At 38.6% G+C, this 13,039-nt stretch overlaps 1 protein-coding gene across 2 annotated transcripts in view; it reads right to left on the reverse strand.

Moving 5' to 3' along the window:
• The window catches only part of CCDC93 (coiled-coil domain containing 93), a 118,602-nt gene that overhangs the window by 9,193 nt on the left and 96,370 nt on the right, over positions 1-13,039 (reverse strand). For both annotated transcript variants that reach the window (XM_027854679.1, XM_027854680.1), the window contains 3 exons: positions 6,838-6,875; positions 5,214-5,298; positions 1,340-1,453 (listed from right to left, as the gene is read on the reverse strand). In XM_027854679.1, the coding sequence (XP_027710480.1) occupies positions 1,340-1,453; positions 5,214-5,298; positions 6,838-6,875 (237 nt within the window). The remainder of the gene's footprint in view (positions 1-1,339; positions 1,454-5,213; positions 5,299-6,837; positions 6,876-13,039) is intronic.

Raw genomic sequence — 13,039 nt, forward strand, 5'->3', positions numbered from 1 at the left:
CTCAGTGACTATGATCTTTAGTTAAGTCTCTAAGCAAAACATAAGCCTGATCTAGAATTAGGCTGACAAGGAAAAATGCCCTGACATTAAGGCTGATGAGACCTTGGAATGTGTTATCAGGAGATGTGGAGGGTTCTTTTTAGAAGAGCTTTTCAGACAAGTTATATTTCTGGAAAAACAGGAGAACAACAGAAGTTTGCCTAGACACATAGGGACAGGTTATGTGAGATCTAGAATTCTGTAAGTTGGATAACATTCAGTTTCAATCAAAATTATTAGTTTTTATGAGGGTCTTTATGTGGGTTGATGCCATATGACATTTGAGTGCAGTTTTTTAAGTTTAATGTGCTTAGGTCAGAGCTCATTCAACTCTTGATGACAGAGGCAGCATGATGCAATGGATGGTGTACTACACTTGGAGGGAAGACCTGAGGTTCAAACCCCACCCTCAGATGCTTTCCAGGCATGTGACCCGAGGAAAGTCATTTACTCTCTATGTGTTTCAGTTCTCTCATCTATAAAATAAGGACAACAACAGCTCTTACTTCATAAGGTTGGCCCTGAGGCTGGAAAAAAATAATCTAATGTAAAGCACTTTCCAAACCTCAAAACTCTTAGTATATCTAAAGTTTCTAATAATGCAATATCTCATAACACTTTAACTTACTTATTGGACTGAGGAAATGCAGGCAGATGACAGCCAAATACCATACTTCACATGCAAACTGAGGTTCCAACTGACCATTCCTTGCTACAATTCTTGAAAAAAAAATCACTAGAAAAAAATCTTCATTCTTATCTTTGAAGAAGAAACATTTTGACGGGGGCCAAAGTGAAGGCAATCTAGATCCCAGTGTCAGAGTCACAGAACCTCAAGAGCTGGAAGAGAATTCAGAGACTCTCTCGTCCAACCTACAGTTACACAAGAATTCCTTCAGACAACATAGCAGACAAGGGCTCTTCCTCCTCTGTGTGATGACCTTTACTGGGTCAACTTTTGAAAGTTCTATTCTTAAGACGTTTTCCCTTGTATCAAGTCAAATATGCCTTTTTGCAACTTTTATCCATTGCTCCTAGTTCTGTTCTCTAGGACCAAAATGGAACAAGTTCAATCCCTTTTACACGATGGTCCATTAGGATACTGGAAGACAGCTACCATGTCCCAATAGTATTCTCTTCTCTAAGCTAAATGTCTCCAACTTCTTCAACTGAGTCTTACGTGGTTTGAACTCAAGGTTTTTTTCATCTTGGTTGCCTTTCTCTTGACATCCTCCAGCTTATCAAAGTCCTTCCCAAAATGCGTTACCCATAGACAACTTGGTCAAAACCTTGCTCTTACCTCCTTGAATTCTTTCACAGTTTTAAAATATAGCCTCTGTTTTTCTAATAGTTCCAGATATTCATCATTTAACTGGTCTCTTCTCATTTTGTTCTCTTGTTTCTTCTTCTCCAACTGTTGAAAAATTTTAAGAGAAGATAGTAAAAAGAGATGTTCCATACCAGGTCCACTAACAATGACAGGAACCTCATTAGTATTAGTTCAGAGTTCTAGAAACACATCATTTGAGAGCTGGAACGGCCCTCAGAAATCAGCTTGACTAAAGAGAAGTGACTTCTTTTTCTCTCAAGCCCAACACATAGGGCCAGGAAAAGATTTGCTTCTGTCATTTCTAATCCCTACCCCTATAACCTACCAACCCCTAGTGACCAGTCTTTCTTTGAGGTCCACTCCATCCAGGTATGTCACCCTATCCAGATCTTGGCAGTCACTATCTACCAGACCATAGGTCATTTCTCCCCTTACTTAAGGAGTTTAGAACCTGGCTCAGTTTTCCTCACTACACCAAAACCTACCTTTTTACTTACTTCAATGTACATACTGTTATCCCCTCAAGTATCCCTGCCTACTGGTTTATCAACCTCCTCAACTTCATGATGTGTATGTACCTTCATTCCACTCAAATATACCTGCCTCAGTCTATCTTTCCAACCTCATTATATATCACTCCGCTTCCTGTACTCCACAATCCAGCCAGCAGACTGTTCCTCACATATGACACATCTCCATCTCTATCTTTGCACTGGCCATCCCCCATGCCTAAAATATGCTCCCTCCTTACCTACTTCTCATAGAATCCCTCACCTCCTACAAGACATGGCCAAGTACCATCTTTCACAGGAAGCTTTCTGGTCCTTACCCCTCCCCCTACTGCTAATGTTCTTTTTCCCTAATTTGTATTTATTTTGAATAGCTATGTGTATATGTATGTGTGTGTACACACATACATATACATATATATATATATATGTATCTAATATACCAGTTGTCTTCTTGGATAGAATGTAAGCTCCTTGAGGGGAAGGACCATTTCATTTTTCAGATTTGCATTTCCAGTAACTCAGTAACTCGAATAACTTGGCACAGAATAGGCACTTAATAAATGTTTGTTAACTGGTTGCCCTCACTTCAACTTCCAGTCACTCCACCTTTCCCTGCTTTTCCAGACTATCACCTCTGCTCTGGCCTCACTTTCCTCTCTTCCAAAAATTGATCCTTTAATTAGCTAGTTTCACTTTACCCTGCCCTCTACCTTTGAATCTCTTACCCTTATCATCCCTCATCCCTTTCCCAGCCCAGAACTCTGAAATACTCCTACCACCTGATTTCTCTTCTCCTCTACTACTGAATATTTCTTGCAAAAGTTTTAACTGGTCTGGGTCTGCTAAAAATTTATGTTATCTAACCTCAAATGGGCCCTCATTGATGCATACCATTCTTTTTACACTTTCTTGATCAACTATCTATCAAACTCCCCAGAACTGCTCTTCCAAACCTATTCTCAAACCCACCTATGACACACTCTCCCTACTCCCCCTTAGCATAGGACCTTTCTTCATACTTGATTGAAAAAATTAAGGCCATCTGTCTGCAGCAACCTGTCCTTGAAATTACCTCAGGATCATCTTTGACTCTTTCCTACTGTGGTCTTACATTTAATGAGGTGGATTTTCTCCTTGCCAAGCTCAACCTTTCTAGAGGCTTGTGTCCTTGATCTCATCCTCTCCTGTCTCTTGTAGGAGCTCACCCTATTAATCAATTTCACCTCTCTCCCTAATGTCTAACTGGACTCTTCTCCGTTGCCTATAAATATGACTTTATTCATTGGCTCTTTCCCTGTTGCCTACAAACATGCCCAGGTCTTTCCCATCCCTAAAAAGCCTGCAATTAACTCTATCATACCTCAAAGGTCATATATTTCAAGAATTCCAAGAAAAAGTTATCTACACACATTGCTTCCACTTTCTCTTCAGCCCATTGCAATCTGGTTTCGGTCATCCTCAATACTTGACTGAAACTGCTCCACTGCTAAATCTAATGACCTTTTCTATGTTCTTTTTGAGCTCTTGGCAGCGTGTGACATAATGCTGATCACCCCCATCCTTCTAGATATTCTCCCCTCCATGGGTTTTTATGACACAGCTCCGTCACGGTTCTGATGGTCCCTTGCAGCTCTAAATTTATAATCCTATGATCCAAGATGAATTTTAAAAATGTTCTGAGTCATGGTAATATCACTGGAATAAGTGTGCTAGCACTTAAGATGACTATTTTGAAAGGGACAGCATTAACTTTAAATGTATAAAGGCATTAAAAAATAATCCAGTCAAATTATATCACAATTGTATATGTATATCTGTCTATAAATACCTATAGATCTCTCTCTATAAAACTATATCTATCTAGATTGACAGAGGTATACTTTTGATGACAACTTGGTCACATCAAGTTTCTTTTTCCATAAAAAGCAGAGTCCTTGGTGAAAGTAATGGCCCAAAAGCAAAAAGCCTGATAGAGAAAAGAGAAGAATTAAAGGCGCCGGCCATTTCTCTCTTTGTGAATACTTCCCTTAGGCAGTAAGCAGCTCCAAGGGGCTGAAATCTCAATAAGTACCTTCTGACCCATAGAATCCTGGACTTAGAGAGGAACTTAGGGGCCATCTAATTCACATCCTACCAACAGTATGAACTTCTCAAATATCTCCACTAATTGGGAGCTCACTACCTAATGAGGAAATAATCCATTGCATTTCTAGACAGCTCAGTCAAAAAACAAACAAACAAAAAAACCCAAAACCTCATTCCTTCTATTGAGCTGAAATTTGCATCTCTAAAGCTTCCATAATAGCTTATTATCAACAGAAGGTCCCCAGCAAGAAAAGGTTGGGGCTAGAAGGGAAGACGGAATAAACTAAAATCTACTGACAACTCCCAAATTCCAATTATGCAGGTCCCTACTAACATTACAAGTAATTGATAACTGCCTGCATTTCGCCATCTAGGGACAGGAAGCCTGTGGTAGCCAAGGTAGGTTCACTTTATCTTTTTAAAGTACAGACTAACTGAAATTTTACACTGATTTTTAATGCAAAAATCTATCAACAGCATAAGTAGTCACTGCTGGTATGTTTTTAATAGGCCCACAACTGAAAGATTAGCTAGGTCCCACTTGGAAGAAGTAGGTAGTTATGAGTCAGTTTCCAGAAAACTCAGTGAGCCTATTTCATAACTGACAAAACACAACAAGGTCTGTGGTGTTAACACAGGTAACCTGCCATCCTAATCGACAGGTAGGATCGTACTTAGCCAAACTGTGAAGCAGGTAGTGATTGTCTCTGGTGCCCTGTCATGCCCTCTCTCCAATCCTTTCTCATCCTGGGGCCCATAAACCATCTGGGGACTGCTCGTATGTTAGTTGATTATCTCTTGGTTATATTTATAATTTAGCAGAAGTTTCCTAAAACTCCAAAAAGCTTTCAAGACCCAAAAGAAATAATTTCTAATGTCAGAATTTCAGGTATTATAACACCCCAATGAGGGAGGTTACTTTGGGGTGAAGGGTTTTCCCAGTACCACTCAAATCACACAATGAAGACCCAACTTCACCAGCTGGCTCTGCCCATGGAGAAATCTGGAAAAAGAGCTGCAATTCATTTGGAGGGATGAAGTGTCACTGGAGGGTTCACTGCATTATTTTCAAAGTCTTCTCTACTAGGGGAATGAGTGGTATGCTAATCATTATAATTATCACTTTATCATAATTATAACATTATCCACTTATTTATTAGAAAGGTGAATTGCTTCTCTTGAGTGAATTTGTTTTCTTTTTACAAATGAAATTTCAAGTTTAGAGGGAGAAAAGAAACCCAGCTGACCTTCATCCTATTTTGTTTAATTCCATCTACAATCTGTTCCATCTGTCGCAAAAACTGGTCACGGGCAGCCGAGGACGCCATTGCTCTGGAAGAAAAGGCAGTAGATGTCATTCTGGGAGATCCCTGGGGGCTCAAGTCATCAGATCAAAACTGGCAATTTTCAAGTAATATTAACTCCTTCCTGGAATGACACCAGTGGCGATTTCCAGCCCCTGAGAAATGAACACACTAGAAGCAGTTTGTGTGGTACAGAGGACAGAGTACTGGAATTCAAGTCATGAAGACCTGAATTCAAATCCTGCCTGTCTCAGACACTTACCAGCTGTGTGACCCTGGGCATTTCACTTAAACTCTCTTAGTCTCTGTTTCCTCATCTGTATAAAGGGGTATAATAATGACACCCACTTCCCAGGACTGCTGTGAGGATCAAATGAGATGACATACGTGAGGCACTTTGTAAACCTTTCGGTGCTGTCTCAGTGCTAGCTAATATTATTACAATTATACTTTATCTTTGATTTGTTAAGTATCCTCCCTCCACTTTTTCTTAAATGTTGGGTATTTAAACAAATTAATGGTTTTTAATCTAATTTATTTTTTAAATTATTAAATGTAAAATTTGTTTTTTTAAAAGGAGAAGTAAAGAGAATTTTGGAATTGAAATCCTTGATTTTTTATGATTTCAAGTTATCCCAAGAAAGCTGGACAACACAAGGTAAAATAAGAGTAAAATAAACCAGAACTGACATATAATTATAATGTTCAATTTTGTACTTAGAGAAGACATGAGGTATTACACTCCCCTTTTTAAACTGCAGGCATGGGTCAGGGAGGAAGGTTAAAGAAATGACTAACATGAAAACAAAAAGCATGAATAAAGGAAGAAAAAATAACACCCAGGATTTAACCAAAGAACAATAACAATAACAACAAAAGGAACAAAGAACCAAAAATGTGGGTGACCCAAAGGACAATGGAAAGATGTGTGGTGGGTGGAGCATATTACCAAAAATTATGGTTCTGAAAATACGAGCCTGGAAAAGCAGATAAGTTGGCGAGGCAACACTTGTAAGGGAGAAAGCTAGTTGCTAAGTGTTAAACTAGTAGCCAATGAAAACCAAAAGACCTAGAGAAAGGATTTCCATGCATAGAGAATCTCCTCTCTGCAAGATTTATGGGAGAATGTGGAAAAGAATCACACTAGATGAGAAGGCAAGGCAACCCAAGCTTGGGTTGCAAGCTGCAAACATTGAAAGGTGTGCCTATACTGATGAGATCACAGATCCATTTTCAAATATAAACTAGCAAATGTTTATTGACTTAAAAAGATGCACCACAAAATTCTTTTAAGTAGTGAGATTTCTAGTACATTTAAAAGATGGTTTGATTTAGATATAATTTCCTACAGGAACAAACTGTCTAAATCAAGATATATTTATACTTAGCAACAAGCAGGGACTGTGTGTCTAAGAATGGCATCCTCCCCCTATATCCTCAGATGATTATGTATACTTTTTAAAACCACATCTTTTTATCCCATCCACAATACAAAGATAGTTCATTTCAAAGTACAACGTGTGCAGCATTTTATAGAAAGGGAGACCAAGTGGTAATGTTTACTTACTGTTGGAAGTTTTCATGAATTGAATTCAGCAAAGAAATCTGGGGAAGAAAAATTCTGTAAGCAGAAGGTTAACTGATTCGAATGTTAGGAAGCCTACTTTTCTTTAATATTGCTAGGAAGTTCATGCCTTGCTTATTTATGCTCCCTAAGGAACACACACTTTCCAACTAAGAAGTACCCAAGGAAATTACTTTATCACTCCTATACATGGAACTTCCTATTTCAAAAAGATGCATTTTAAAAGGGATTTTTATATTTACATAAAAGAAAAAAAAATCATAACAACCAGAAAAGACAATTCACAAATGTAGAAGTAATCATTTACCAAAGAAAATCTGAAGCCCAAGTTCAGGCTTGGGTGGGGGGGAGGTGGCACAGAGGGTGGGCAGTGCCGGGTGCCTGAGATAAAATCAGTGCCATCTGGGTGGCACTGCTACCACTGTCCCTTCCCCACATGTTGATGTGCGATATTTTAATTGCTAGGAACCCATCAGCAGTTCAGTCATGTGGAAAGCAAAAAGAACGTGTGCACCCACAAGATTTCTTTTTTTGCAGTCTTCTTGCCAACTCCAACCCAATGTTGAATCCTTCATGGGTCATCTTTGGGGGTCATATCACTACTGGTGCCCTACCTCACAGAAACTACTTCAGACACATCCAGGAAGAAATTCCAAGATCTTAAATTCCAGGAAATTCCAAGAAATTCCCATTCTAAACTACAGTTAACAGCAGACTTGGGTTCCAAGTCTAGCTCTGACGCTAAGTGGCTTTGTGGCCTCTAGTAAATTACTTACCCTCTCTGACTTGGAGATTTACCAGCCGCAAAATGGGAATGAGAATTCCTGCTCTCCCTACCTTATGCTCAAAACACAGGTACAATTCAACACTGTTTAAACAGAAATTTCATCACAAAAAGTTTCAAAAATAAAATATTTATAGACATGAAAGTAACTTGAAAATATTTTAAAAAAGCACTATAAAAATGCAAAGGACTTCTATTATAGCATCAATAGGAGAGGGGTTGGGACTAGACCTATAATTTTAACTCCTGAAGGAGTGAACTTTCTCTCCCAATGCAGGCTAGTACCTTCTCTATAACTTAAAAGTCTTAGATAATTGCCTAGACCACTGCGAAGTTGAGTAGACAACATTAGTAAGGTTAAATATTAAAGGGGAAAAATTTAACTTCTTGTAAAAGGACTAGATCAAGAAGTATCCATGAACAACAAGGTGCTTTGAGTATGGGATAGGCCTACTCCAGGGACGATCTCCCCAAAGCAGTCAAGACAAATTCCCAAGAACATGAGGGCACAAGACAGACTGTCTGGGAGCAAAGACCCTTAAGGTTCAACCCACATCACTCTTGGCACTGCTCCCCCCCCAGCTTCCAGGCCTAAAAAGAACAAGACAGAAGGTGACACTAAACATTATTGAAACATAAGTGTAAAGTTCAATCAACAAGAGTCAATAATACTGATGATAATTAACAGTGCTAGAGATTCAGAGTCAGGTGACAGGGTGTTTGTGGTGATGCTTCCCACAGATTTCTAACAGTCATCTTATAGGATGACAGAGTTAGAGTTAGACAGGACATTAAAGGCCAGACAGTCCAAAACCCTAATTTTACAGATGAGGAAACTTAAGCCCACAGACATTATATGACTTGCCACAGTCATACAGGTAGTAAGTAAAAAAGCCAGTATTTGAATCCAAGTCCTCTGGGATCAAGATACATCTTGTCTAGAATGGAGCTATATGAACTAAATAAGTTTATCTCCCTCATTCTACCCTCTGTAATGGCCAGATAACGTCAAACCACTGACGAATGGTTCTTGACACTTACTTGTTGGCTGCAGAGTGCCTGGCACATAGTAGGCACTTTATAAATGCTCCCTAACTGAATGATTCACAACCTGGACACTGAGCAAAAATGTCCCTATTTTGATAATGTGATTTTCTTGACATTTTATAAAGCCTTGATCAGAACTATTTGGCAGAAATCTCACATGGGTTTCAAAAAGCTAAAGGATGATGTTGGAAAGATGGGGAAAAGTCCATGAGCTATTATTTTAAGTGCAGAACAAACATTCCAATGTTTTATAGAACAGAACCTAACCACTGCTTAATCACAACACTTGATATAGTTATAAACTCATCCATTTGGCAGGAGTTAAATGATCATAAGGCTAATGGGGGAGAATTTGTGTTTAAATGGCAAAGAAGCGTTTGGGGAAAACAAAACCCCAGTGACAGCCTCAAGAATCCTACACTTACATGACCCTAATTGGGTCTAATTAATCATAGTACTGATTAATATGGCACCAAACTGGGAAAAAAAAACCCCACCATACATAGCCTTTATCTTAATGCTCTTTGCTAGTTCTTCACCACAAAGCTACTGTGAGCAGAAGCCAGTGTCCGTTTGTAGAAATGGGACACTGGCAAAAAAAAAAAAAAAAAAAAAAAAAAGGGACATTGAAGGTAGAACTTAGGGCCTGTAGATATTTTCTATGTGGATGATCACTGGCTTCAAACCAAGTCAGTCAGTCAAGACACAGTGAGTAGACCCTTGTATATAGCCCTGTTCTAGAAACTGTGGAAGGGAAACAAAAGAAATGAAAGCCATGGTCCCTGTTCTTGAGGAGTTCACAGTCTAGGGGGGGAAACAAAACATGTACACATGCAAGGACCATGCCAAAGAACCTAAGAAAGTAAGACCCAGGGAGGCATAACCTTGTGCCTAGCACTCAAAGCCCTACTCATAAGGCTCCAGAACCACCCTCCTAACCTTTCCAGTTTTCTCACACCATCTACCCCTCTCAATGTACTCTTCGATCCAGTGACATTGGCTTCTTTGTGTTATGAACTCCGTCTCTTGGTTGCAGGCATTTTATCTGGCTGTCACCTATCCCTGGAATGCTCTTCCCTTCATCTCTGTCTACTGGCTTCCCTTCAACACCCAACTAAAATCCCGCCTTCTATAGGAAGCCTTTACCAACTCCTCTTAATTCTAGTGCCTTTCCTCCATTAATCACCACCAATTTATACTATTCATAGCTCGTTTGTATGTATTTGTTGGCTTGTTGTCTCCCTTATTAGATTGTGAGCTCCTTGAAGGCAGGGACTGTCTTTTGCCTTTCTTTGTATCCCATTGTACCCAGCATATAGAATGCTAAATAAATGTCACTGGATGTCACTTCACCTCTTTGGGCCTCAGTTTCTTCATCTGTCAAATAAAAGGGGTTGACTAGATGATTTTTTTCTTAATATTTATTAAATTGAATTGGGCAAAAATTTAACTTAAGTATAACACCAGCAATTACTAATCCAGTAAGAAATATAGAAACTGACAAGATTCCTACTCTCCGGGTCCTCAATCTGATGTTGTGTGTGGTGGGGAGCAGCTTTATGATATGCCCCCAAACTGCCCCTAAATATCCTTTCTCACAAAGCCATACAAATTTACCACAGTGCCTTGAAGAAAAATACGGTTAAATGATATGTTGATCCATATAGTGTCCTACTATCTGTAGGAAATATACTTTTCATTAATTTTTTTGTGAAAACATTTGTCTTACGTTGAGTCAAGGAGAAAGACTTTATTTTTTTAAAGCAATTTCTATTGATATCTTTTGATTTTACTTCACCTTCCTTCCACATATATCTCTACTACTTTTCTAACCAGACAGCCATTTCTTATGACTAAGAATAAAAGAGAAAAAAAGCAGATCTGCAAAACTAACATATCAAGTGATAAATTAAATTACATGAGATTAAAAAACTTTTGCAGAAATTCATTGCAACTAGGATAATAAAGGAATATACCGATTGGGAAAAGCATCTCTGTGTCAAACCTCTCTGATAAAGTTTGACAGTCAATATACATAAGGAACTAGTACAAATATATAAGACCAAGAGTCATTCCAATGGATAGGCAATCAAAAGATATCAACAAATAATTTTCGAAAGAAGAATGGTAAACTATTAACAACCACAGGAAAGATTGCTCAAAATCACTAATAACGTTAAAAAAAGATTCAATACTGAGGTTCCACCTCACACCCAGAAAGTTGTCATAGATGATAAAAGTCAGTGTTGGAAGGATTTTGGAAAGAAAGAATTATTAATGCACTACTGTGATTTGGTTCGATAATTCTCGAAAGTCCTTTGGAATCATGAAGCAAGTGACTAAAATGTCTATCTCTCTGAGATCTTACTCCAAAGAAGTCAAAACACGAAAAAAGGTCCTATAGACACCAAATTACTTATAGCATCCCTTTTTGTAGTAGCAATGGATTGGAAACCATTAATTAGGGAATGGTTAAACAAAAGCTAGGTAGCACAGTGGATAGAGTGATGGGACTGGAGTCAGAAAGGCTCCTCTACCTAAGTTCAAATCTGGCTGCAGACACTTACTAGCTGTGTGACCCTGGGCAAATCAATTAACTCTGTTTGTCTCAGTTTGCTCATCGGTAAAATGAACTGGAGAAGGAAATGGCCAACCACCCCAGTATCTTTGCCAAAAAAAACCCAAATGGGGTCACAAAGAATTGACCATGACTGAAAAACGACCAAACAACGAAAAAAACTGACTGGAGTACACAAATGTAATGAAATTTATTAGTCCAGAAGAAATGATGAATACGAATATACAGAAAAACATGGAAAGACTAATATGAACTGACACAAAGTAAGCAGAACTAGTAAATAAAGACATAAAATGATTACACCAATGTAAATGGAAGAACAACAATCAAAAGATCCCCCCAAACAACTGAACACTATAGAATTATAATGACCAGGGCTGATCCCAAAGCAGCAATGAGAAAATTCACCTTCTTTGCCTCCTTTACAGGGGTGAAGGGGTATAGGTGCACAACAATACACGTGGATTTTTTTACTCCAACAAGTACAAAATGAAAGTACAGACTAAAGAGAGGTATATGTTATAATGAAAAGAACAGTAGACAGGGAGTTAGGACACTTGAGTTCTAATCCCAGTTTTATCAGTAACTAGCTGTGTGACTTTGGAGAAGTCATTTCACCTTTCTAGCTCACAGTTTCCTCATCTGTTAAACTGGTTGAATTAGATGATCCTGAAAGGGTCCCACTGATTTCCATGATGCTGGCATTGAGTAAAGAATTGCTAAGAGGATGACGCAGAAAGGAGAGGTCAGAGTGTGACATCCCAAAAGGTTTCCTGGAGGCGATCATCAAGCTGGCTTTAATAGGAGGTGATAAATAAGGAATGGCAGAGCTGTGAAAGAAGGGTACTCTTGACAGGTAGCAAATTGGATATTTTAATTTTTTTACAGAGGACTTATAAATCCAGGGTTTGATCTGCACAATGAAGATTAACTATGTTTTAATAAACACAATGATTCTAAAATGAAATACCGACTGCTATGTTCTATACATTGGAAGTGCTCAGTTAGTACTTGTAAACTAGAGCCTTCTCAAGTCATTTAACCTCTCTCAAGCCTCAGTTTCCCTATTTTTTAAAATGGAGTTGGGGGGCTGGGATGTGTATATGGCTTCATGGCCTCAAAGGTCCCTAGGATCCTATTTTTTTTCCTCTCCAAATTCAAATTCAACACCATCTTTTAAATGTCCAGGGTGCTGTGCTAGGAACCTTATTATCTTCAATTACATAACTAGGAATAAAGCAAAATTCTGACAAGGTATTATTATATATCAAGGCTTTCTCTGCAGTGAAAAAGAAGTTTCCATGAAAAGCTCTCCCTGACTTTACCTAGTGGTTTTTCCCTGTTTCACTGGACTACATGAGGATAGCCACTGTTATAAGAAATATCTAAATCCTAGAGTCTTCCAGAAACTTAATAACTGCACAAAACTCTCCCCCTTTTTCCTGGGTGACCCTTCATTCAATTAATCCAATGTTCAATTTATCTTAGAATTATAAAGTTGGAAAGGGATTTTCACATCATTTTACAAATGAGAAAACAGATTCGTTGAAAAGAAGTGGCTTACCCAGGTCACACAGATAGTAGCAGAAGGGCCAGAACCGTGGTCTCCTTAAGAATACTATGGAAGTGTTCTTAAGTTACAGCATCTATGTATGAGATCACTTCAATGAAACTACACCTCTCCAAGGGTAGGGCTGAGTCTCCTCTTTATACAGGGCCTGATGCTTCCTTGTACACAGGAGTAAAGGGTGAGGAATAAACTAAAGGCTGAAAGT

This window comes from Vombatus ursinus, unplaced genomic scaffold (assembly GCF_900497805.2).
Source record: "Vombatus ursinus unplaced genomic scaffold, bare-nosed wombat genome assembly UNPS02010548.1, whole genome shotgun sequence".
Taxonomy (NCBI): Eukaryota; Metazoa; Chordata; class Mammalia; order Diprotodontia; family Vombatidae; genus Vombatus; species Vombatus ursinus.